Genomic DNA, 27,281 nt, shown 5'->3' on the forward strand with positions numbered 1-27,281 from the left:
ATTCAAGATTTACCTCATTTAGAGTGACAGAGAAACTAATACGATTTCAGGCCATGTCATCAACAGTGACAGTCTTGTCATAAGGTTAGAGGGGAGACAGAAGGAAGAAAACTAAGACCTTGATGCCAATCAGGCTCACTTTGTCCCATATGAACAAATGACATTAGGCCCTTTGGGCCTTTGGTCTTTATTTGAGTCATAACCACCTGGTACATGGTGGTTAGGAACACTAGTAACCAGTAACTTCATTCCAGTCAATGAGTTATATTTATAACTATAAAAGTGATTTCTGTTTATTAAATTACAGTATATGGTACCTATTGTTGAGGAAAACAAATGCTTACACAGAGATCATACCATGTCATCATCAGAGCAAGGTACAAACATCTTGGGGGAGTTAAACCTCTATAAAGCAGGAGAAACTGCTTTTTTTTCTAATACTTCAAACACAGATCCAGACAAAAATTTTCAGGTTGCAGTATGACCTGACCTATTTAAGTTCTTTCTTTATCAGTCAATTTAAGTGACATCTTCTTTTAAATTCTTTTTATTCGCTAAATTAAAAGTAACATTCTCCTTATTGAATTTTCTCAATGGAGTAAAACAGTTCAATTACATTTCACCGAAACAATCACAATGAACTTTTTTAGTTAAAAAATATACATCAAATAATATTAGTCTTATTTTTCCACAGACTTTATAAATATATGCAGAGATTGCATTTGCACAGGATGTATGAGATGTACACCTCAAAAATGCACATGAAGGGACTGTAACAATATTATTAAAATCATGTTTTAAGAAAGTTTTCGGTTTTCTTAAGCCCCATGCATTACCAATTTCTGACTTGCCCGGTCTTCTCGGGAGGAGAGACAAAGGAATCAAGAATGCACTTTGGATTTAAATTATCTCATGTATGCAATGACCAGTGAACGGAGATCACAGAAGACAGAGATTTTAAGTTGCTGAAGGGTCACTGTTTCCTTTGCACAGGCTGCTGAAGGCAGAGTTCACTCCCAGCTGATATTATGGGCAAATTATTCTCAAGATGATGGTTGATGAGGTGACTTATGCTGTCAAAAACTTGGTCCTTTGTTCGAACCTACATATGAGATTAAAGGTTACATATTAGTTCAGTATACAGAATAACAGAAGATTGAATTTGAAAGTCAGTCAGTATATTTGAATGTTCATCCTGTCCTTCTCAAAGATGTGTTTAGTTATCTATTTTAGAATCATAGGATTTAGTGCTGAAAGTATTTTACATAGATTTAGTGTGGTACTAGGTAATAAGTGTTATCTAGTCTAGTTCTTCATTTTACGAAAGAAACAGATCCAGAGAAGTTAAACACAACCAAATATCACAGAGATAGGAATTTGTAGAGATAGGTAAAAGAAAAATCAGTATCTCTGACTACAAATAAGCACTTTTTTCACTATGCCACACTAATCTAGTCCAGCCTTTTCTCCCTGTTCTTGCATCTCCATTGAAAGGTGACCATGATCATCTTCATGTCCTATATGGCAGTTCTAAGAATTTGAAATTTTTGTTTGCAAAGATGCTGGAGGAAGTTATAAAATATTTCATATTTAATAAAACTATAGGCATTTGCTCTTCCCTCTCCCGCCACTCTGTGTGTGTGTGTGCATATGTGAAACCCTCTAATGTAGGCTTAAATAAACATGAAGGTCACTGGATGTATTATTTCTTGCTAGAGTAACAAAAAGATTACGATTGCAATTATTTACAATGCTTTAGCTGATAAAAAGGAGCAACCAGGACAAGAGTTACTACCACATGAATTACTGACTTCCTTGATTCTGGAATATAGTGCCACCATTAAGTTTTCTCAGGATCAGAAATAAAAGCAAGAAATAAACATGTATTAAGTATCTAGCATGTGTCAGGCAGTGTGCTTTATAAATATTATCTCATTTGGACATAGCCAAAGCCTTTCAATAATTCATAAATATTTCTTCATGGGAAAAAGATTAAAAGTTTTTTTTTCAGAAAATAATTTATCTTCATCCTCTTTCTCTCTGTACCTCAGTGTCTCTTCAGAATTGACAGTTCAGTTTCAACAGAATGACAGGTAACTATCATTGACTCAATTCTATTTCTTCTTTAAAATACCTTCACAGTATCTATAGTGTCTCTGGCTTTTGAAATTGGTATTGCAGCAACAAGAAAAGGAATAAGGACTAACTCTGTAATTTTACTGTTATTGGGAACTGTTCTGAAGGGGAAGCAAAGAGGAATCTTTCTCTACTACAATCTGTTGTCTTAAGGAATTACCTAGACCCTAGGGCATTGAGAGATTAAGTAATTCGTCCAGCATCCCTCAGTCAATGTGTGTCAGAGACTGGACTTGCTGTCTTTTGTTATATATAATATATGTGCATAAATGTATGAATTACATATATACGTTTGTGTGTGTGTGTGTATACGTATAGATAGATAAACCATCACACATACACTTCATATGTTTGTCACCTCTGTTGCAGAATATAAACATTTCCCACAAGTTGATTTTGTCCTTTATTTGACATCTGAGCTTTTGAGGTTGTTCTCAGAGTGAGATTCAGGGTTTCATTTTAGTAAAACTCTTGCCTATGACTGTAGTGAGCTAAAGAATTTATTAAGTGCTTATTGTGGGCAAACCACTATACTAAGTAGTGGGCTTTCAAGTAGAAAAGCAAGTCAGTTTCAGTTCTCAAGGAGCTCACATTCTAATGAGGGAGAGAATACATATGGAAGGTTTTAGCAGCAAGTCAGAGAAAAAGGTCACTTGATCCTTAGGGTTCAGCCAAAACACATGATAATCATTTATCTTTAATATCATTTCCACGGAGAAGCGAGCAGAGAGGCTCTGAGTAGTACAGTAGATCTGCACTAGGCAGCTATATGCTTTTATTGATGATTAGGAATTTCTAACAGTGATGCTTTCGGTAGAATGTCTATGCACGTTTATATCTTTGCCACATATGCATGTACACTTTCTTCAGCAGCTTTACATATGCATATATGTCCACAAGACTCCTGAATGCAGCCTATATCAAACTAAAATGTACTTTCTCTCAAATTTTAATGTATTCATATATTAATAAAAAATAAATATATAAATATATGGGGTTTTCTAAGTCAATATATGGCCCACAGAAGTCTTTTTGTACAGTTTAGTGACCTGTTTCTGTTTGAATTTGATACCACTGTCCTACAACACTTCAGAAGAGTAACTGAGGGGAAAAAGATTTTTTTTGAATGCTGGCAGATTGTAGTATGCAGAGAAAATTGCTTAAGATATAGTAGGGTAAAACATAGGGTTGACAAGGTAAAATAAATGGAAAGAATATATTATCATCTTCCTCTTTCAAACACCTTCTTCCTCTTCAAACACTGTGTCTTCTCCAGGACTCGTCACAGAAGAGGCTCATACATTTAGATGATTATGGCTATTGAAGTGTTATTGTTTCAAAGCATGTGTCCCTAGAAGTCCCTTAGTTGCTTAATGAAAGCATAATTCTCCACTCTTCTTTGGGCTGTGTTTGATACACTAGCTTTTTTACACTGATACATTAGAGGTATGACTAACAGAAAACAATGTGGGAATAACTATTACTCAAACCAAGAATGAGGAAATGATCCTCAGATTATACAATCACAAGTGGAATAGATCTCCAAGGCCATCTAGAACAACATCCTCATGTTACAGATGAATTCAAATAATGAAGAGCCACCCTCAGAATCACATAACATTGGACTGTTACTGCTATGAAAAAGAGACAATCTTGGAGTGCTATATTCCCCAAAGCAAAAGATACAGGCTTGCGACAGAGAATAATTTACCCAGAAAAACTGAATATAATCCTCCAGGGAAAGGGGAGGAAAATGAATCTTTAATGAAAAAGGGCCTTCTAAGCCTTCCTGATGAAAAGATCACAAACAATTAGAAAAATTGAGTTGAAATGCAAACATTTTTGAGAGACAGAGAGGGACTGCAGAAGAACTACAAATAAACAAGCGTCACCTCAGAACGCTAATGTTATTAAGCCTCATAGAGTGAGCTAAATAAGACAAAAAGTCTGGTAGTGGTTTCGTTTTGTTTTGATGATCTTAAAGATGAATGAAAAGGAAAGGAGAAAAGAATATTGTAGGAAAGAAGAGGAAGGTTTAGAAATTGCTCTTTTTCAAATTGATATGGCTGCACAAATAGAAAAGTAACCAACAAAGAAGAAAGAGTAGGGAAACAATATCACTTGAACTCTGCTTTTGCGTGAACTGTCAAATGAAGGAAGAAAAGATATACAACACAGAAATTTGGTGTATAGATACAATCAACTAAACAAAGGAATAGAAGCAAACTAGGAAAAGAAGAGAGAGAAACTCAATAAAGAGTGAATTGTTCATAAGCAAAACAAATTACAACCTTAGAGAATAGATCATGAAGAAAGGTTTAACAGGAAAACAAAAATGTAAGAACCTGTGGTGGATGTCTGGATGAGGACAAGAAAAGAAGGGCAGGGGAGCAGGAGTACATGAAGAACCAACCATGTCCAACTCTTCATGATCCTCACTTGGGGTTCTCTTGGCAAAGATACTGGTGTGATTTGCCATTTCCTTTTACAGCTCATTTTATAGAAGAGTAAACTAAAGCAAATAGGTTTCAATGATTTAAGTAGTAAGTATCTGAAGACAGATTTTAACTCAGTAAAATGAGTCTTCCTGACTCTAGCCCAGCACTCTATCTACTGCACCACCTAGCTGCCTCACTAGTGAATTACTCACTCCTATTTCATCACCATCCTTTTCTTTGTAAAGGAGGAACCAAGAAAGAAAGACTTGAAAAAAATACAAGAGGACAGGAATTTGCAATTAACAATCACAACAAACTAAATGGGATGAATTTACCAATAAATTAGAAGAGGATAACAGACTATATTAGAAAGCAGAATCCTACACTATTGTTTATTAGAAAATGTTTAAAACAGATTTATACGAAATTAAAATACAAGGCTAATGCAAAAAAAAAACCACAACTTCAGTTTAATTCAAAAAATCAGGGATAGCAACTAGCATCTCAGACAAGGCAAACACAAAAATAGACATATTTGAAAAAAATAGAAAGGAAATTAAGCATACCCAGTCATACTTAAAGGAAGCATAGATAATGAATTAATGTCAATACTTAACATATGTGCTTTTGATGGTATAGCATTTAAATGTGCAAAGGAAAAGCTAAATAAGTTACAGGAAAAAGAGGAAGCAAAATTACAATAACTGATAACCTCAGTGTGCCTTTTTTGAACATATACAAATCTAACAGAAAAATCAACAAAAAGAAATTTATCTAAACAGAATTTTACAAAAATGTGTTATAATTTATCTCTAGCAATTACTGAATGGGAATGGAAAGGAATGTGTGTATACATACAAATTTGTGTGCATATCTATCTATTCATTTATATTTCTTAGCAGTGTATTACATGTACAGTTACAAAAAATGACCATGTATTAGGGCATGAAACCTCATTAATGAATACATACAGAAAATCAGAAATATTAAACAGATGTTTTACTGGTCACAACAAAATTAAAAAAATTATATTCAGTAGAGGTCCATTAACAAATATTCCAAATTAATTGAAGACAAAGTAATTTAATCCTGAGAAACTGATGTATCACAGAACAAATCATGAAAACTCAAGATAATTTCATCAAAGAATATGATAATGAGACAACATACTCCAAGTTTTGGAATACAGCCTAGATATAATTTCCTAGAGGAAAATTTATATCACTAAACCCTTTCACCAACAAAATAAAAAATAGATCAAGTAATTGAGTATGCAACCAAAGAAAATTTTAAAACCAACAAAATTTTAAAAACTAAGCACCAAAATGGAAATTCTGAAAATCAAAGAAGAGACTAATTAAAAAATTAATGAAGTAGTAAAAAAATAAAAGCCATAGGTGCTTTTTGAAAAAAGAAGTAAATTATCAAAAGCAAATAGCTTTTTTAAAGAAAGAGGAGAATCAAAATAGCTGTATCAAACTAAAACAGGGAAAACTGCAACAAATGAAGAGGAAATTAATTATTAGAAACTATTTTGTTCAATTATATGCCACTAAAACCAACAACTTAAATGAAATCAATAAATACTTACAAAAGTCCAAAATTCCCAGATTGAAAGAAGAGAGAATTTAAATATAACAATCACATAAATAGTCACAAATAAGAAAATATTAGATCAAATAATTTTAATGAATATTAATTAATACAACATTTTAAATAATATACTATCAAAGAGATTATAGCATCTTATGAAAAAAGATTATACGCTATATTCAGGTTGGATTTACACCAAGAATATAGAATTGGATCAAACTAGGAAAACTATAAATATAATCAAACACACTTATAGCAAAAACAACAAAGATCATATGATTATATCAATAGATACAGGAAAAATTTATGACAAAATATGCCTATTAAAAATACTAAAGAACAGAGAAGTAAATTGATCTTTCCTGAATACCGCAAGTAGTATCTATCTAGAATCAAGAACATTATTTAATAAAGATTAACTAGAGATCTTAATTTTTAATATAAATGGGTGCTAAATTCTGCCAAAATCTTTTTCTGTATCTAATGACACAATCATGTCATTTTCTTTGTTTCTCTTAATAAAATGACTTATTGTGTTTATTGCTTTCCATATTAAATCATCCCTCAGTTCTTGGTATGAATTTAACTTGGTCATAACAAATAATCTTTTTTACAGTGCTACTGTAGCCTCTTTACCAATATTTTATTTTGTACTTTTGAGTCAATATTACTTAGTTTTATAATGTATGATTATACTACATAAAGCATACATACAAAATTTCATTCACAGTAATTATACATGTGCACACACACACACACACACACACACAATGGAAGTAATACAATGTAACAGAAAGAAAGGTAGATTGGGAGTCAAGAAGACCTAAATTTGGGGGCAGCTAGGTGACTCAGTGAATAGTGTAGGTCCTTGGAGTTGGGAAGACCTAAGTTGAAATGTGACCTCAGATATTTACTAATTGTGTAACCCTGGACAGGTCACTTAAACCCAATTGCCTCCAAACTAAATGGGCAATTCCCTTAAACTTTATTATCCTCTATTTCCTTATCTATAAAATGGAAGTGATAATAGTATCTAGTTCACAGGGTTTTGGTGAGAAATAAATGAAATAATATGGGTAAACCATGAAATAGGCAAATTTTACTCTCTTTTTCTCTGAAAACAAAAAGGCCTCCTTCAGGCCCAGAAAGAAATAAAAATTTGAAAATAAGAGAGCATGGCATGAGAACAAGTTATGCTGGCACTAATATGCCAACAAAAAGTCATGGTAGGAAATATCCCTTCTTTAGCCTTTTGAATATTGCAACACAGTCCTTTTTCCCATCTCTACAGGACCTATATCTTGATATCTGTTTTACAGTACATAATCTGAGATATATATATATTTATGCTTGGCAAAATATACAATAAAATAATTCTGAAGCCAAGCAGACTAGGAAATTTTGCTGCTCATGATTGGTTGCTGCTTCTGCAGGAGTCAAAATAAACCTGTTCATTAATTCAGTGATCACTTCTGCAATGCAGCTAAATCTCAAGGATAACTGTTCTTTCACTGTCCTCTGGTGGACAACAGAATAACAACAGCCTTCTTTGCTTAAAAAAATGATTCTATCAGAGAATCAACATTTACTGCTGAAAGGAACCTAAGAGATTATCATAAAAATAAATATAAAATCAATGTTTCTCAAATTTTTTTGGTGTCAGAACCCATTTACACCCTTAAAATTACAGAGTCCTCCATAAAGACTTTTTTAATATAGGTTATAATTATCAGTTTCTACTGTATTAGAAATTAAAATATCTCAGTATTAGTATGAAAATAGTTTGATCTCATAGACCCCTTAAAAACCTTTCTGGAACCTGCAGGATTCCCAAAACACAAATCTAAGAATCACCATTATAGATAACAGATTTAAAGCTGGAAGGTACCTTAGAGGTTATCAAGACTAATCCCCTTATGTTACAGATGAGACCTGAGGCCTTAGTTACTATGTGACTTTTCCAAGGTCACACAAGCAATTACTGGTAGTAAACGTTATTATAGTAAAGAATTCATATCCTTTAGCAGGAAAAGAAAAAAGCAAAAAAATAATAAGCAAGAAAATTATACTTTAATTTATACTCAGAGCTAATCAGTTCTCTCTCTGGTGGTGGATAGCTCTTTTCTATTGAATTCTTGAGAATTGTCTTGGATCGCTGTATTGATTAGAATAGCCAAGTCTTTTACAGCTGATCATCATTGCAACATTGCTGTTACTGTATACAAGATCTCCTCTCTTTTCAGTTTGCATCAGTTCATGCCATGTTTTTTTCTGAAATAACCCTCCTCATCATTTCTTATACCACTATAGTTCTCCATCATGCCACATGCCACAACTTGTTCAATCATTCCTAAATTGATGGACATTTCCTCAATTTCTTACTCATTGCTGCCAGAAAAAGTTACTATAAGCATTTTTGTACATATAGGTCCTTTTTACTTTTGTCCTTGAACTCTTTAGGGTACAGACCTGGTAGTGGTATTGTTGGATCAAAGGGTATGCACAGTTTTATAGCCTTTTAGGCATAGTTCCAAATTGCACCCCAGAATGATTAGAACAGTTCACAACTGCACCAGCATTTTATTAGTGTTTCTATTTTCCTTCATCCCCTCTAGACATTTGTCATTCTGATAGATGCGAGATGGTATCTCAGAGTTTTTAAAATTTGCATTTCTCTAATCAATAGTGATTCAGAGCATTTCTTCATATAACCATACATGACTTTGATTTCTTCTTCTGAAAACTACCTGCTCATATCCCTTCACCATTTCTTAATCAGGGAATGGCTCTTATTTTTATGAATCTGACTCAGTTTCCTACATATTTGAGATATGAAACATGTATCAGAAAAACTTGCTGTAAAAAAATTTTGTTATTACTTCACTGTCTTGGGGTATCTTTTAGCACGATAGTTTCCTTGATTATCTCTTTTAATTAGGTCTATTTTTGTCTGAAATCATGATCACTACCCCTGCCTTTTTTTATTTCTGCTGAAGTATAATAGATTCTACTCCAGCCGTTTATTTGAGCTCTATTTTTATCTTTGTGTTTCAAGTGTGTCTCTTGTAAACAACGTACTATTTGATTCTGGTTTCTGCTTCATTCTGCAACCTGCTTTCATTTTATGGGTGCTTCCATTTTTTTCAATCCAATCACATTCACAATTGTTCCATCTAACTGTGTTTTTCCCTCTATCCTATTTTCTTCTGTTAATCCTCCTTTCTCCTTTTATCCTGTCTCTCCTCAAAAGTATGTTTTGCTTCTGACCACTACCTCCCTTAATCCACCCTCCCTTTTATCATCCACCAGCCCAAATCTCTTATCCCTTTCTCCTCTTATTTCCCTACTGAGTAAGATAGATTTTTATACACAGTTAAGTGTGTATATATATTTTTCTCTCTTTAAACCAATTCTGATTAGAATAAGGTTCAAGCATTGCCAGCTACCCTCCCCTCTCATTTTCCTCTCCACAGTAAAAGTTCTTCCTTGTATTCCTCTTACATTTGAGAAGATCTCCCCTATTTTACCTCTCCCTTTCCCCTTTTCCAAGTACATCCCTCTTTTTCATCCCTTTGCTTTTTTGGGGGGGAGGGGGAAGAATCATTCCAACATAATTGACTTGATGGTGCCATCTGTCTATGTAGACTTCTTAGTCTAGCTAGAAGTGAAAAGATATTACTCCATCAATTTGCTAGAATTAGAGAGTGTTTAGTCAACAGTGGGCTGAAGAATTGACCACAATCCTGGTGGCTGTTTAAAAGCCATCCTGCTATTGAGACAGTCTTTAAAGATTCAGTAAAAACAGAAGGAACTCTGTCCATTGAGAATGAATCATTCCTTGAAGTTGGAAAGAGACTTTCTCACTCTGAGGCAAGTCCTTAAAAGTTGGATTCTTCTTCCATAGAGGATCCTCTCCATTAACTCTTTTGAGTGTGGCACTTGTAGAAGTACTGGAGTTTTGAAGGGAAGCCAGGGATATGGTTGTTACTTGGGCCAGCTAAGGGCTGGCCACCTGATAATCACGTCAAAATTGTGAATCACTTCTTGATACCTCTTAAAAGAGCAATGAAAAGGAAGAATTTCTTTACATCTTCTTTAATAGCTTAATCCTCACAATCATGAGATAAGTTGGTATTATTATTCCCCTTATATAGGTAAGAAAACTGAAGCTCAGAGACATTAAGTGACCAATTCATGGATAAGTGGTATACTCAAAATTTGAGCCTACTCCTTTTTACCTGTGGCCTAAAACTATTTTCTTTATACCACACTGCCTTTCTCATACACATTTGGGAGAAGACTGGTCAATATTAAAGATATAATACATGACTGAGGAACAAAACTTTTCTCTATATGAAGCTAACTAGTCTGGATTAAAAGTATGATCCTGAACTCATTAGCCCCAAAATAAATAATTAAGAAATGACTTCATCTCCTGGGGAAGAGAACCATATCTTTAAATAAATAAAGATATACATATATGTTTGTATGTATATATGTAGTGACAACTAGTTGGCACGACGGATAGAGTGTTGGGTCTAGAGTCAAAAAGACTCATCTTTCTGAGTTCAAATCCGCCCTCAGACACTTAGCTGTATAATACTGGGCAAGTCACTTAACCTTCTTTGCCTCCATTTCCTCATCTGTAAAATGAACTGAAGAAGGAAAGGCAAATCATTTCAGTATCTTCATCAAGAAACCCCAAATCGAGTCACAATGAAGAGTCAGATATGACTGAAACAACTGAATAACCAGAATAACGTATACACATGTATGTTTAAATATAAACGTGTATGTGCAGAGAGAGAGAGTGAGAAACACACTAATCAGTTTAGAGTGAGACTGAAAGAAGCAGAATAATAGATTCCTCCTGTCAATAAAAACCACAAGGTAAATCATATTATAAGATTTAGATCAGGACAGGACTTTGGAGATTATGTAAGAATGTCATCCAACAGTAGAAAAGTTAGGACTAGAATATAGATCTCCTATCAGCACCAAAAGTTCCAGAAATTCTAAGAATAGATACAGAGAAGGTGGGAAACGTGATAAATATGCTTTTCATTTTTATTTTAAATTACTTGACATTATATAACTTCAGTTTTTCCATGTTCTGCCACAAAGCTCTAAAAGGTTTTCTTTTTTAAGTCAAAACTTCTCATAGTTGTTTCTCCATACAACAGCCACTATCTTTATGATATATTCTCATCCATGTTTAAAAAAAAAGAATTGTGATTATATCAACACAATCATTCAAACTTCTGGATTATATCAAATTTTAAAAAGGTGTGGCAAAAAAGGAGGAAAGGAACATCTGAAATTGCTTCCTTAACCCAGCTAAGTTCTGTTCTCACCACCATTCAAAAAGCTCCAAATTCTTTCCTTTCTTTAATGATACTTTGCTAAGAGTCAGAAAAATATTGTTAATTCTCCCAAACACACTCTTCATTCATCCTGGGGAAAATTATAGAATAACAATGAATGAGAGTAAGTAGAACTATTTATCACTTATTTTGATTCCATTTTCTCAACTAAGGAAAAATATCCCTAGACTGAGAAGAGCAATGCAAAAATTACTACTAGGGAATTGACAGACAGGGTAAATATGGAGATAAGGATAGCATCTAGCTGTCCCCAATGAATTTAAGCCATCAAGCCAGATAAACTAAATTTTAGAGTAGAAAGAGATTGCTGAACAATCTTCAGTAAACTTAAAAAACTGTGGAGACTAAGGATGTCACAGAATTAAGGAAAGGTAAATATATCAATTTTCAAAAATCTGCAAACTATAGGATAGCAATATAAATTTCTTTTCTTGAAAAAATTCTAAAATGTATTGCTAAAAGGATGGTTAGTGAACATATGGCAAAGGAAGAAATGATTATAAAGAGCCACTGACTTGATCAAAAATTAGTCATGATGGAATAACATCATGACTTTTTTTTAACAGTTACTAGATTGGGAGACAGAGCCAAGATGGCTCTGAGTAAAGGGAGCATTCAAGCTGAATACTCCCAACATTCCTTTTTTAAACAACTTTAAAATAACACATCAAATTTAATTTTAAAACACCATAACAACAAAAGATCAGGATGAGATATTTTTTCTAGCCCAGGACAATATAGGAGTTCCAGCCATAAGCATTGAATACTGGGCTACAGCAGCAACAGTAGCAGCAGTACCAGGAGTTCTCAACATCCAGAGATGGTAAAGACATTGGACACTTGGTCAGAAAGAGATTACAGGGAACTGATGTGCTAACACCGGGAGCAGCATTATGTGCCATTTGGCAGTTCCACTGATCATTACTCAATTCCAGGTTTCTAGAGCAGAAAGAAGTACTTACAGTCATTCACAAGGGAGTAGGGAGTCTACCTGGGTAAGGACCAGATCACACCAACTGGGAAGGACACTAGCAATGAAAATAGCAGGGCAAAAAAAGCCTGAAGTTTTAGGTAATGACCCCTCATCCCACACCACAGATGAGTAGAGCCTGACTCTAACATAAAGACCAAAGTCAAGAAAAAGGCTGGAAAAAGTGAAGAAATAACAAAAACAAAAGCAAAAAAAAAACCTTACCATAAAAATTTTCTATAGTGATAGGGAAACTCAAGATATAAATTCTGAAATCACCAATGTGAAGGAATTTGTAAGCAAAGCCTCAAAGAAAAATGAAGACTGAACATGAGTACAACAAGAATTCCTAGAGTGAACTGTATCCCAAAGAAATCATAAAAATGAGAAAGGGTCCCACATGTACAAAAATATTTATAGCAGCTCTCTTTGTGGGGGCCAAGAACTAGAAATCTAGGGGATGCCCACCAATTGGGGAATGACTGAACAAGTTGTGGTGTATGAATGTAATAGAATACCATTGTGTTATAATAAATGATGAATAGGAACACTTTAGAGAGGCCTGGAAGGACTTATATGAAGTAATGCTGAGTGAAAGAGCAGAACCAGGAGATCACTGCACACAGTAACAAGGAATTTTTGCACAGTGTGCAAGGAATTTTTCTGGTAGACTTGGCCCTTTACAGCAATGCAAGGACCTAAAGCATTCCCAAAGAACTCTTGAGGTAAAATGTCATCTACATCCAAAGAAAGAACTATGGAATTGGAACAAAAATGACACAAGCTATTTTATCTTGTGTTATGTTTTATTTTATTTGGGTTTTTCTCATGGTTTCTTCCATTCATTTTAATTCTTCTATGCAATATGACTAATGTGAAAATGTATTTAATAAGAATGTATGTGTAGAACCCATATAAGATTGCATGCCATCTCAGGGAGGGAAAGGGGAAAAAGGGGGAAGAAAATCTAAGACTTATGGAAGTGATTGTAGAAAACTGAAAAAAAATAAATTAATAAAAAAGAATTCCTAGAATGGAAGGACAAAAAAAAAATACTTCTTAAAAAATCAAATGAGAATCCTGGAAGAAAAATTGGAGAATGAAAGCACTGCAAGAAAATTACAAAAAGAGAATTGACGGTTTTGATTTTTAAAATACTAAAGAAAATAATTCATTAAAAAGCAGAATCAGAGAAATGGGAAAAGAGCTATAAAACATCACTGAAGAAAATAATTCCTTAAAAATTAGAATTGGTCAAGGAAAAACTAATGACTCCATGAGGAATCAAAATAATAAAACAAAGTCAAAAATGAAAAAAATAAACAGAAAAAATATGAAATATCTCACCAGAAAAACAAGTGACCTAGAAAATAGAAGGAGATATAATTTAATAATTAATGGACTACTTGAAAGTCATGATCTAAAAAAGAGCTCAGACAATGAATTTCAAAAAGTTATAATGGAAAACTGCTCAGACATCATAGAACCAGAGAGCAAAGTAGAAATTGAAAGAATTCACAATAGCCTCCTGACAAATATTCTAAAATGAAAACTCCAAGGAATATATAGCCAAATTCCAGAACTCCCAGTTCAAAATGAAAATACAGCAGCCAGAAAGACAATTCAAATATTATGAAACCACAGTAAGAATCACACAAAATTGAGCAGCAACAATAATAAAGGAGAAGAGGGTTTGTAATATGATATTCCAAAAGACAAAGAAGCTAGGATTACAACCAAGAATAAACTACCCAGCAAAATTGAGTGTGTGTATATATATATATATATATATATATATATATATATATATATATATATATATATATATATACATATCCTTCTGAAGGAAAAAAATAGCAACTTAAGGAAATAGAGAAGTTCTAGATATTCTTGATGAAAAGACCAAAAGTGAATAGAAAATTCGACAAGCACAAGACTTAAAAGGGCCATAAAAAGCCAAAAATAAGTAAGAAATTATGAAAAACTTAGTAAGATTGAACTGTTTACATTAGCAAATGAGAAAATAAAACATGTAATTTCTAAGAACTTTAGCATTATTGGGGTAGTTAGAAAGAATCCACATAGATAGCTGGCATGGGATTGAGTCTATTATATTGAGATGATCTCAAAAACAAAAAAAAAGAATGGGAGGGGGGAAAAGAGGAATGTTCTGGGAGTAGGGGAAAGGAAGAAGAAGAAGAAGAAGAAGAAGAAGAAGAAGAAGAAGAAGAAGAAGAAGAAGAAGGAAAATATCTCTAATAAAAATGAAGAACATGCCAGGAAGTTGTTATAATGGAAGAGAAAACTGGGGTATGGAGTAAATAGTACTTTAACCTCACTCTCATCTGAAATGATTCAGAGAAAGAAAAGTGTGTGTGTGTGTGTGTGTGTGTGTGTGTGTATGTGTGTGTGTGTGTGTGAATGTGTAGATATATAGATTTATACATATATCTTCAATTAGGTATAGAAATCCATCTTATTCATCAGGGAAGTAGGAAAGAAAGGGGACTAAAAAGAGAGTAATAAGAGAGAGAGGATTAAGGGAAGCAATGGTCAGAAGCAAAATAGTCTTTTGAGGAGGGACAGGGTGAGAAGGAGGATAGGAGTGTAGGGAAATACATGGTTAGTAATCATAACTGAATGTGAATGGCATGAACTTACCCATAAAAATGGAAGCATATAGCAGAATGAGTTAGAAACAAGAATCCAACAATATGTCATTTATATGAAACACAATAGAAAAAGAGAAAAATAGAGTAAAACTAAGGGGGAGGCTAGAGCATAATCTATTATGTTTCAGCTTATGTAAAAAAAAAAAAATAGGAGTAGCAGCCATGATCTCAGACAAAACAAAGTAAAAACAGATCTAATTAAAAGAAATAAGCTGGGAAATGATATTTTGCTAAAAGGTATTATAGACAATGAAGTATTATCAGTACTAAACATATACACACCAAATTCTTATAGGAAAATTTAAATGAGCTATAGGGAAAAAAATAGATAGTAAATCCAAACTAATGGAGAACCTCAATTTACCCCTCATACTTAAACAAATCTAAGCATAAAATATATAAGAAGGAAGTGAAGAGGAATAGAATTTTTGGAAAACTAGACATGATAGACCTTTGTAGAAAAAATAAATATGAATAAAGAAGTATACTTTTTCTTAGCTTTATTTTCTCACCTTCACAAAAACTGACCATATATGAAGACATAAAAAGCTCATAAACAAATATAGAAAAGCAGAGATATTCATGAACCCTTTTAAAACTATAATACAATAAAAAGTACATTCAGTACAGGACCATGGAAGCATAGATAAAATATTAATTGAAAGCTTTAAAAAATTAATATTAAAGAGTCAAAAATGAGTCAAAGAACAAATCATAGAAATAATTGTTTTATTAAAGAAGATGACAAAAAGGAGACAACATACCAAAATTTGAGGCATGCAGCCAAAGCAAGAGTTGGGGGAAATTTTTTTTCTCTATGCTTACATTAATAAAAGAGAGAGTGGATCAATGAATTGGGCACACAAGTTAAAAAAAAACTACTGAAATGATAAATTAAAAATATAAAATTAAACAGCAAAATAGAAATTCAGAAAATTAGATGAGAGATAAATGAAAATTGAAAGAAAAAAGTGGAAATGATAAATTGAAATAGGAGGTGATTTTATGAAAAAATAAAATAAACCATTGGTTCATTTGATTTTTTAAAAAGAAAGAAAACCAAATTACCAGTATTGAAAATGAAAAGGGTAGATACTTGAATAAAATGAACACAGTGGAAATGAAATTAAAGCAATCATTAGGAGCTATTTTGTCTAATTATGTGCTAATAAAACTGAAAATCTAAATGAAATGAAATGAATGAATTTTCACAAAAATATAAATTGCACATATTAACAGAAGAGGAAATAGATGTAAAATCTCTTCATAACACTATCTTGTAAAAGAAATTAAACAGGGTTTAAATGAGCTTTCTAAGAAAAAAATCTCCAGGACCAGATGGATTTACAAACAAATCCTAACAAACATTTAAAGAATCATTAATTTTTATACTATATATACAATTTTTTAAAATAAGTTTTAAAAGACTCTTACAAAATTCCTTTTATTTAAGAAATGTGGTTTTGGTAAGCAAACCAAAGAAAACTATAGACTAATTTATGTAATTAATATTGATGCTAATATACTTTCAAATACTAGCAAAGAGACTCCAGCAATATATCACAAAGGTCATACAATATGATCAGATGAGATTTCTATAAGAAACAAAAGTCTAGTTCAATATTAGGAAAATTATAAGCATAATTGACTATATCAATAATAAAACCATCAAAAAAATCTTATGATTTTATAAATAGATGCAGAAATTTTTTGACAAAATATGATGCTTGTTAATATTAAAGCCCTAGAAAGCATAGGAATAAATGGAGCCTTCTTTAAAATATTAAGTCATTATCTATCTAAAATCAAGAGTAAGCATTAACTATAATGGGGATAAACTAGAAAACTTCCCAATAAAATCTGAGGCAAAACAAGGATATCCATTATCATAATTGTTATTCAATATTATACTAAAAATGTTAGCTATAGCAACAAGGCAAAAAAAAGAAATTGAAGGAATGAGAATAGGTAACAAGGAAACAAAACTATCACTTTACGATCTCATCATATCATCTTTGGCAAAGTGTTAATAAACTTTATGATAAAAAAATAAATTAGCAAAATAAAAATGAAATAACCCCACACAATTATCAGCATTTCCATATATTATTTTTTAATCTAGTAAGAGATAAAAAGAGAAAATCCATTAAAAATAATATCAGATAGTATGAAATACTTTTAAGACATACACAGAAACTATCTGAACACAATTACAAAACACTTTGATGAAAATAAAGACAACTCTAAACAAATGGAGAAATATTAATTGCTCATAGATAGAACAAATCAATAACACCAAAATGATAATTCTACCTAAATTAATGTATTTATTTAATGCTATACCAATCAAAATACCAAAGAATTATCTTATTCTATATTATATCTATATTATATTATAACTATATTATATCTATAGTTCTAGAAAAATAATAACAAAATGCATCTGGAAGAACAAAATTTCATGAATATCAAGGAAATCAATGGGAAAAAAGTGAAGAAAATTTGACCTAGCAGTACCAGATTTCCAACTACATTATAAAGTGATAATCATCAAAACAACCTGGTATAAGAAATAGAGTGGTTAAAGACAATTCCCAAAGACTCACGATGGAAAATGCTATCAACATCCAGAGAAAGAACTACAGAGTCTGAATGCAGATTGGAGCATTACTGTTCTTATTTTTTTGTTATTTTTTTCTTTCATGTGGCTTTTCCCTTTTGTTCTGATTCTCCTTTCACAATGTGACTAATGTGGAAATATGTTTAACATGATTGTACATGTATAACCTATATCAGATTTTTGGGGAGAAGAAACAGGAAGGAGAGAAAAAAATTTTGATTTCACAATCTTATAAAAGTGAAAGTTGAAAACTATCTTTCCATATTATTAGAAAGAAGTACTATTAGTTGGGGATGGGAGAGAAATAGAGTTGTTGATCACTGGGAAATATTAGGTGCACAATAAAAAAAAGCAAATGACTGCAGTCATTTAATGTTTGATAAACCCAAAGATCCAAACTTTTGGAGCAAGAGCCCACTATTTGACAAAAACTTCTGGGAAAACTGAATAGTAAATTTGGCAGAAATTAGGCATAAAGGACCATTTCACACTATACAGCAAGATAAGGTCAAAATGGGTACATGATTTAGACATAAAGGGTGCTATTGAAAAGCAAATTAGAGAAACATGGGGAAAATTATCTGTCAGAACTATGGATAGATAAGGGAAGGGTTTATGGCTAAACAATAGCTAAGGAGGATCATAGGAGGTAAAATGGATACTTTCAATTATATAAAATTAACAGATTTTGCACAAACAAAATCAATGCAACCAAAATTAGAAAGTAGGAAACTGTGAAAAAAATTAAGCAGTTTTCTCTGATATAGGTCTCATTTCTGCAATATATATGAAGTGGAGATAAATGTATAAAAATAAGAGCCATTCCCCAATTGGTAAATAATCAGAGGATATGAACAAGCAGTTTTCAGAAGAAATCAAAACTATCAATAGTTCCATGAAAACATGCTCTAAGTCTCTAATAATTAGAGAAATGCACATTAAAACAATTCTTGGATATCACTTCATACCTAACAGATTGGCTAATATGACAGAAAAGGAAAAAGTCAAATACTTGAGGAGATGTCAAAAAATAAAAACATTAATGTACTATGATTGTCCAATAAATGGTCCAACCATACTGTAGAACAATTTGGAACTATGTCTAAAAGGTCATAAAACTCTGCATAGTATTGACCCAGAAATATCACCACTAGGTCTGTATCCCAAAGAGAACAAAGGAAAATGACCTATATGTACAAAAATATTTATGGCAGCTCGTTTTGAGGTGGCAGAGAATTAGACATTGAGGAGGTACCCAAAAATTGGGAAATGGCTGCACAAGTTGGAGTATATGATTGTGATAGAATACCATTATGCTGTAAGAAATTATGATAAGGATGGTTTTAGGAAAAGCTGGGAAGACAACTGATGTAAAGTAAAGAGGGAAGAACCAGGATAACATCATAAATAGTAACAGCAATATTACAATGATTACCAACTGTGAAAGATTTAGCTACTCTGGTCAATACAATGACCCACAATTCCAAAGGATTCATGATGAAAAATGTGATCCACATCCAAAGAGAGAACTGATGAATACTGAGTGCATATTTGAGCATATTTTTTCACTTTATTTTTCTTTTGCAACAAGATTAATATGAAAATGTGCTTGGAATGACTTCACATGTATAATGAGTAACATTCTTTCTCAATGGATGGGATAGGGGCTGGAAGAAGGAAAAAGAATTTGGAACTTAAAATCAAAACTGAATGTTAAAAATTATTATAAAAACCAAAAAAATAAAATAGCTACTAGACAGAGTTATGCTATAAGTATAATATAGTTTATCTAGATTTCAGCAAAACATTTGACAAAATCTTTCACGCTATATTTGCAGGAAAGATGGAGAGACAAAGATGACAGCACAATAAGGTAGATTTGTAACTTAATGAGTGCTACTAATAGCTCAATGCCAACTTGGATAAAGGTCTCTAGTCCAGTCCTTGAGTGATCCATTCTTGACCTTGCACTATTTAAAATGTTGTAAAGGACTTGGATGAAGATATAGATAGCAACTTCATCAGATGTATAGATAATAGAAAACTAAGAAAAATAGCTAACAGATTCAGAACCCCCAAAAAATTAGACAGCTTAGAACACTGGGTCTAGTCTGATAAGGTGAGTTTAATGAGGTGAAGGTGATGGAATGCATTCCTGGCATATGAGATACCAGTTAAAAGGCATGGAGATGGGATATAGAATATCATGCATGAAAATTATGGAGAAGTCCAGTGTGGCTGAAGTGCACTATGTGAAAGGGATAGTATTTCCAGTAAGGCTAGGAAGATAGATTGAGGCCAGATGGTTAAAAGCTAAACAGAGTTTATATTTTATCCTGGAGACAATAGGAAGTTCTGGGAGTTGATTGAGTAGGGTACTGATATTCAGATCTGCACTCAAAGGAATCTTCTTTGACATTAGTGACATGGAATGAAAAGAGACTTGAAGCAGGGGGACCAATTGAAAGACTGGTCCAATAATCCAGGTGAGAGGTAATATGGGCCTGAACAGAAGATATAACTTTATAAGTAGAGAAAAGTGATCAAATACAAAAGAAGTTGTGGAGACAAACGAAATTTGACAACTGATTAGATACATGAGGATTGGGGAGAATGAGAAGTACAGGATAATGAAGAGATTATGAATCTGAGACACTAGACAGGTGGTAGTATCTTTGATAGAAATAGTGAAGTTTGGATAGAGAAAATATGGAGAAACTGAAGGGATGAGAATAGAGAAAATATATTGAGTTCTGCTTTGAGCAAACTGAGTTTGAGACATCCCTGGGACCTAAAGTTTGAAACATCCAATAAATGATGATGGAGAATAGAAGCTCCAAGAAGAGCAAAGTTTTTGATTGATATTGAATTGTTCTTTGTGCTGCTTTGACTCATCATCTCACCAAAACTCTTTTATTATTACTTGGAGTTATTGATTAAAGGAATTTAAGAATTTCTGATATGTTTGCTTTCCAGATCCAATTCTTCATTTTTATTTTTTAGTGACTTTAATAGGGCAATATGTTTTTCAAATTTTCTACCTCGAGTACCAAGTAGATATTGAAGTCAAGTTATTATTATTGTTATCATTGTCATATTTTTCAGTACTTCAAAAGATCTGTGGGTTCATTGATGTGAATACTTCCTGGCCCATGCAAGTTGCAACCTATCCCTGTCAGAATAGATAATCTTTATGACAAAAAAAAAAACATAGCCACACATGATTATCATTAACTTTCTGATGATGAGCTTCTCCAATTTCGGTTAGGCTAATTCTCATTGGACAGACATTCAGTCTGTCACTTGACATATAGTAACTCAACCAGAATTTCTACTCCATTCACATAGTTTTCAAAAACCTATGATCCTGTTCACACTATATAATGAGAGATTGAAGTCAATATTAATGACTGCTTCTAAAGAAAAAAGGGATGGTTATACTTTAATTATCCATTTCACAGGCTTGTCATAAGGACCAAGGAATATAAAGTGCTCTCTAACACATTGTGATATACCAAGGAAGTCACAGTTTCCAGGTATAATAGTCATGGTAATCTATTGCTAGATAAATATCTTTAGCAGTAAAGTGTGAATTGGTCTTCATTAGATTATACATTTATTCTGATGTACTAAAAAAAAAAATGCATATGAAACTGGTGCCACTTTGGCTATTCACTAGATACTTACAGTTCCTTCTGGGTCAACTAAAAGAAGGTGCTTGACTTGGCCATTATGTATCCCTGTCAGGACATAGGATCCTGGATTGGTAGTACTTTTTCTGACAAGGAAGTCCCCATCTTTTTTTAGTAGTTGCTCTGCTTCTTTCCTGCTCATTTCTCCTTGATACCAAGGCTCTGCCTTCAACTCTTCCAGCATTCTCCAATCAGCTGCTCTGGATAAAATAGGACTGGTATTTTCCACAGACATAGCCTTATTCAACAAAGGTTCCATAGTTTGGTTCTTGAGGGCATCTTCAAAAGGTCCTGGCAACAACAGAAAATACAAGTAATAAATCAATCAAAAGGAAACTAAGTGACAAAATCTCATATCCAATCAATTAAAAATAAAAAGATTATAATAAAGTGGCTACTTATTATTGACTGGAGGTGGGTTTAATTATTAACGCAATTAAAATATAATAAAACCCAATTATAACATTGGGATATGGACTTAAAGTCAGTAAGATTTGTGTTCAAATCCTGTTATTATGTTTACTACCTCTGTGACCCTAGATGTCACTTTACTTTTAGTCCTTAGTTTCCTCATCTTCAAAATAAGAAGGTTGGGCTTGATGGACTGTAAGATTCCTTTCAAATATAAATCAATGATCCTATGATTTCAGCAAATTTTTGCTCTGCTTTTTTAAGAAACAACATTTTATAGAAAAAAGTATTAGCCAATTTACCACTTACCCAAGTTGAGATGCCGTATATTGTACAAAGGGCCAGAGGACTCTTTTTGCCTATTGAATTGCTTAAAATAACTTCATTTTTGATACATTACATAGGCTCAGTAATCACTCATATCTATCTTCTATCAACTTTCTTAGAAACAAATTATTCATTTTAAAAAGATCTGTTCTCCTACTAAATCTACCCAGGAAAACATGTTGTATTCCCTGACTTTTAGTTCAGTTCCATATGCAGTAGAAGTCCTTTCTTCATATTCATTTCCATCTCTTTTCACCAAATTTGCCTTCCAAGTAAATTCTAAAAGTTACCTGTGCACAGGATCACTCTACCCTTATCAGTGTGCTGCCCCAGGTACTCCTTGAATCCCTCTGGGGCAGGGTAAATCTTGATGACTTGATGAAAATGATGACTGCAATAATAATTATAGATGGTGGTGTTGATAAGAATGAATGAAAGAAATATAAAGCTTTGATCAAACATGTGCCAACTGCTATGCTATGGCTTAGGGACAAAAATCCAAAAAAGACAGTTCCTAAAATGAAGGTGCTTGCCTTTTCATAAAGGAAGACAACATTTTATTTATAGGGCAATGGTGACCAAGAAGTGTGAAGTCATGGTGAGAAGAGTCAAAGGGCAATATACTGATATACCCTTTCCAGAAATTATGGTAATATTGATTTGATTACTGTTATAGACCAAGTGGTGGAATATAGGAGTAGGGAGGGGGAAAACCTAGTAGCACAGCAGGAAGATGAGATGAAATAGGTAGGATAATGGACAATTCTTGATTATAAAATCATGAAAATATGCATAGTGTGAAACAAAGGTGAGATTACTTAGGCCAGTTCCAAAATTAATACTATCCAGTTTATTGATTTGGGGAATGGTCACAGATGGAGGAAGAAGAGCTTATTCTCCTCCAACTTCCTGCCTTTGTGGCACTTCATTATTTGTTATCAAATTCACCAGGAAATTGGCAAAGGAAAAGAAAAGAGATAGGAACTGAAGTTAGTCAGTCTTGGAATGTTTTAATAAATCTTTTTTTAAAAGTTTGTGAATTTTAGGGTGAAGAGAAGCTAAAACGTTTAGAGATAAAATGTCTTCAAGCTACCCTTGCCCACATTACTTTGAATAATTGAACTTTAGATTTACACTGTTTACTCAGGAACAGTGACCCTTTTTTTATGCCCAGTTCAATGTTAAAAAGTTGTGATTGAACAAGTGAGGGACAAATGTTAGATCCTTTTTGTGCCTTCCTACTTTATTGCATTTTACTTTTCTTTATCTCTAGGTAAGGAACACAGTCAAGATCAAACAAGGATTATTGAGAGAAGGAAAGAATCAGTTATTATTAGGATAAATTTTTATTCCCTTCTCCAAATCTTAGTACAAATTAATTCTTTAGAGCCACTGATCCAAGAGGTTATTTTGAATTTCCAAAACTTATTTACTTAAAAAAAATTTACCTGATAATTAATCGTATGGGATGGAATTTGACTTACATTTTGTTGTGTGAATTTTCTCTTGGTCTATTTGACTAGCCATTGCCAAAATGCCAACACCATTCACAAAGAGATGAAAGCTGAAGTTTATTCACTGATAGTGATACATACTCCACCAGCAGTTGATGAACATGTGTGTCCCTCACAATTAGACTAATAATATTTATATGCTCCGTGAGATGGAGAAAATGTCTGCTTGCTATAGTGAAATTGATCATACAACGGAAAAAAAAATATGCTTGTTAAGGAAAGTATATTTCATTTGTTACAGGAGATAGAAAAAGGATGTACATGTCCTTGTTAGTATAGTTAGTTGCACTATGTCAAAGAAGATCATACAGCACTCGTGAGACAAAAAAAAGAAGGGGAGCCTAGGAGCCTAGATCCTTGGGCTGTTGAAGTTCTCCTTTGTAGCGATTAAGTCTTCTTGTAGCAGGTAGCAAAGGGAAAGGACACTGAAGGAAACCAACCCTTATAAGGTAATCCTGCAGTTCAAACAGGAAGCATACATAGCAAAAATGGCAAATACAAAACAAAATGGAGTTAATTATGTCAATTCTTAATAGATCACTATTAATTCATTTTCTCTTATACATTTCCTTTTAATGATTTTAATGGTGTAAGAATTCCCAATGAGGAAATTATGTCTACTAATGTATGTCAGCAGATCCTAAAAGCATTTACCTAATTGATGTTATTGAGTTATTTTAGTCATGTCTGCCTCTTTGTGACCTCATTCGGGGTTTTCTTGGCAAAGATAGTGGAGCGGTTTGCTATTTCCTTCTCCAATCCATTTTAAAGATGAGGTACTGAGGCAAACACGGTCAAGTGACTAGTCCAGGCTCACACAGCTAGCACATGTCTGAAGGAGGACTTGAACTCCTGGAGATGAGTTTTTCTGATTTCAAGCCCAATGCTCTGCCCACTGGGCCACCTAGCCATCCCACATCTAATAATAATTGGGAGCTATTACAAAAACTATGGCAATAATACTGTATGCTAGTAACAACACTGGATGGTAGTCTGTTACTGACTCTACAACATTAGACTTTTAACTGCACTGGGCTTCATATGTTCTTTAACTTTTTCACCTATAAAATGAGGAACTTAGAAAAAAAAGACATAAAGAACTCAAAAGCCTGATCTAAATCTTATGATCCATATGAACTCGGAGGTATCCTCAAACTTTAATATACTACATCTACATGTAAGGGTACTAAGCTGTTTTGTAAGGTTGAGAATAAGGTAATTCCCATGAGAATCCAATCCGCTTTTGGAGAAAAGATTAAGAAGGTATGATTTTGCTGTCAGTTCTGTAGAAACTTAACCACAAGACTTATGCTATAAGATTTAGAGCCGGCTTCCTTAGTGATCATCTAATCCAATTTTCTCATTTTACTCATAACATGCCTGAGAAAAGTTAACTTGTAAATAATTTGCCTAAAGTCACAAAGATAAAAAGAAGAAAATCCATAATTTAAACCCAAATTCTCTGATGGAAAATCCAGTGCTCGTTCCTATTCCAGGCTGGTTCAATTCAATTCAATCAAATAAACATTTACTAAGTATATATTATGTACTAGGCTTTAATTATCTTCTGCTAGGGAAACATTGTTGCTTTATCAGTTTTGATTTTCTTTTTTTTTTTTATAACCAACTCTCAAGTAAATGAACCAATACCACTGGGTCTCAGAATAATCAGTAGAAATGAATATGAAGATTTCTAAAAAAAAACAAAAAAAGAAAAAACAAAAAGGTTTCAAGAAATTAACCCTCTCATTCCCAGTTAACTACAGAGAATGATCATTTCTCATCCACAGCAGAAGATAGCCAGTTTGATGATGACTTCAAAGTTAATACACTCATAACCTAGAAATTGACAAAGATTATTACCATATATCAAAGTGCTACTAACAGAGAATGAAATGAGATACAATTAATTTGACATAGCCTACATTAAAGCATTTCTGGAAAAAAAATTTTAATAGGAACTTACTCATGTCAAATAAGTCTTTTCCTGGGCTGTTGTCTTTGGTAGTATCCACCAACTCACTGAATACACTTTCACCATCTCCTTGAAGGGCCTGAAAAACTTGAATATTTACATGTTGAGTATTCACATAGATTGGTGCCTCTCCTAGAGGAGTTACTTGGGATTTTCCTTCTGGAATATTATAGCTATCCAAAGAACCTGTAAAAAAAAAAAAAAAAGCAAGAGAATAATATCCTTTTATCATGATCATAATTGTGGAGATGAAGGAATTTAGCTTAGGCCACACAGAAAATTCATTTTAAAATGATACAAGTTTCTTGGACTTCACAATAAGAGAAAGGGCTATATAGATTCCTTTTTAAATTATTTATTTATTTATTTTATTATAAGCTTAAGTAATAAAGCAAGTGTTTCTATAATATAATAGAACAGAAAAAAGATTACTGTACATGAAACCACAAATCTATTGTGTACAACTTGCTATTCCTTTTAAATATATAATAAAGTTATCATGTAACTTTCTCTTTTTTCCTTTTTTCTCCCCCCCCACCCTAAAGATAGCTATCATTGGGCATAAATGTGTGTGGAGGCATGTGTATGTACACACACATATACCCACACACAAAACCATTGCATACATAATTTTATTTATCAGTTCTTTTTCTGGAGTTGGTGTTATGAAAAAAACAATAAAATAGTTAAACCATTGGTTAATTTGGCTTTTAGAAAAGAAAGAAAGAAGCTAAATCACTGGTATTAAAAATTAAAAGGATGAACATACCACTAATGAAATTAAACCAAATATGCTAATAAATTTAATGATCTAAGTGAAATACAACAACATTACAAAAATATAAATTGCCTAGATTAGCAAAAGAGGAAATAGAGTAAATGGACCTATTTTAGGAAAAGAAACTGAATAGGCCATAAATTATTTTCTTAAGAAAAAAAACACCAAAACCAGATGGATTTTCAAGTGAATTTTTTCAAACATTTAGAGATTGCTCTAACATTAAATAAATTATTTGGAATAATTGGCAAAGAAGGGATCCTACAAATGCTTTTTATGAAACAAATATGATACTGATACCTAAAACAGAAAAAGTAAAATGAGAGAAAAAACTAAACTAATTAATGAATATTGATGCAAACATCCTAAATAAAATACTAGCTAAAAGGTTAAAACAATTTATTACAAAGATTATACATTCTGATAAAGTAAGATTTATATGAGGAAGGCAGTGATGGTTTAGCATAAGGAAAACTGCTAACATAATTGAATATATCAATAATAAAAATAAAAACTCATATGATTATATCAATAGATGCAGAAAAATCTTTTGATAAAGTACAACATTCATTTCTATTAAAAACACTTGCAAGTTTAGGTATAAATTGATTTTTCCTTAAATTGACAAAAAATATTTACCTAAAATCATCAGCAAATATTATTTAGAAAGGGGATAAGCTAGAAGCCTTCCCTGTAAAATCAGTGGTGAAACAAGGATGCCCACTGTCACCAATGTTATTCAATATTGTATTTCAAACCATAGCAATAGCA

General features: G+C 32.7%; 1 protein-coding gene across 1 annotated transcript in view; it reads right to left on the reverse strand.

Moving 5' to 3' along the window:
- Positions 1 to 537: 537 nt before the first annotated feature.
- Positions 538 to 27,281, reverse strand: part of SHC3 (SHC adaptor protein 3) — a 172,201-nt gene continuing 145,457 nt past the window's right edge. The window contains exons 10-12 of the mRNA XM_072597396.1: positions 25,724 to 25,918; positions 21,501 to 21,796; positions 538 to 1,102 (exon numbers count right to left, since the gene is read on the reverse strand). Of these exons, the coding sequence (XP_072453497.1) occupies positions 974 to 1,102; positions 21,501 to 21,796; positions 25,724 to 25,918 (620 nt within the window). The 3' untranslated portion in view covers positions 538 to 973. The remainder of the gene's footprint in view (positions 1,103 to 21,500; positions 21,797 to 25,723; positions 25,919 to 27,281) is intronic.

Source organism: Notamacropus eugenii, chromosome 3 (genome assembly GCF_028372415.1).
Source record: "Notamacropus eugenii isolate mMacEug1 chromosome 3, mMacEug1.pri_v2, whole genome shotgun sequence".
Taxonomy (NCBI): Eukaryota; Metazoa; Chordata; class Mammalia; order Diprotodontia; family Macropodidae; genus Notamacropus; species Notamacropus eugenii.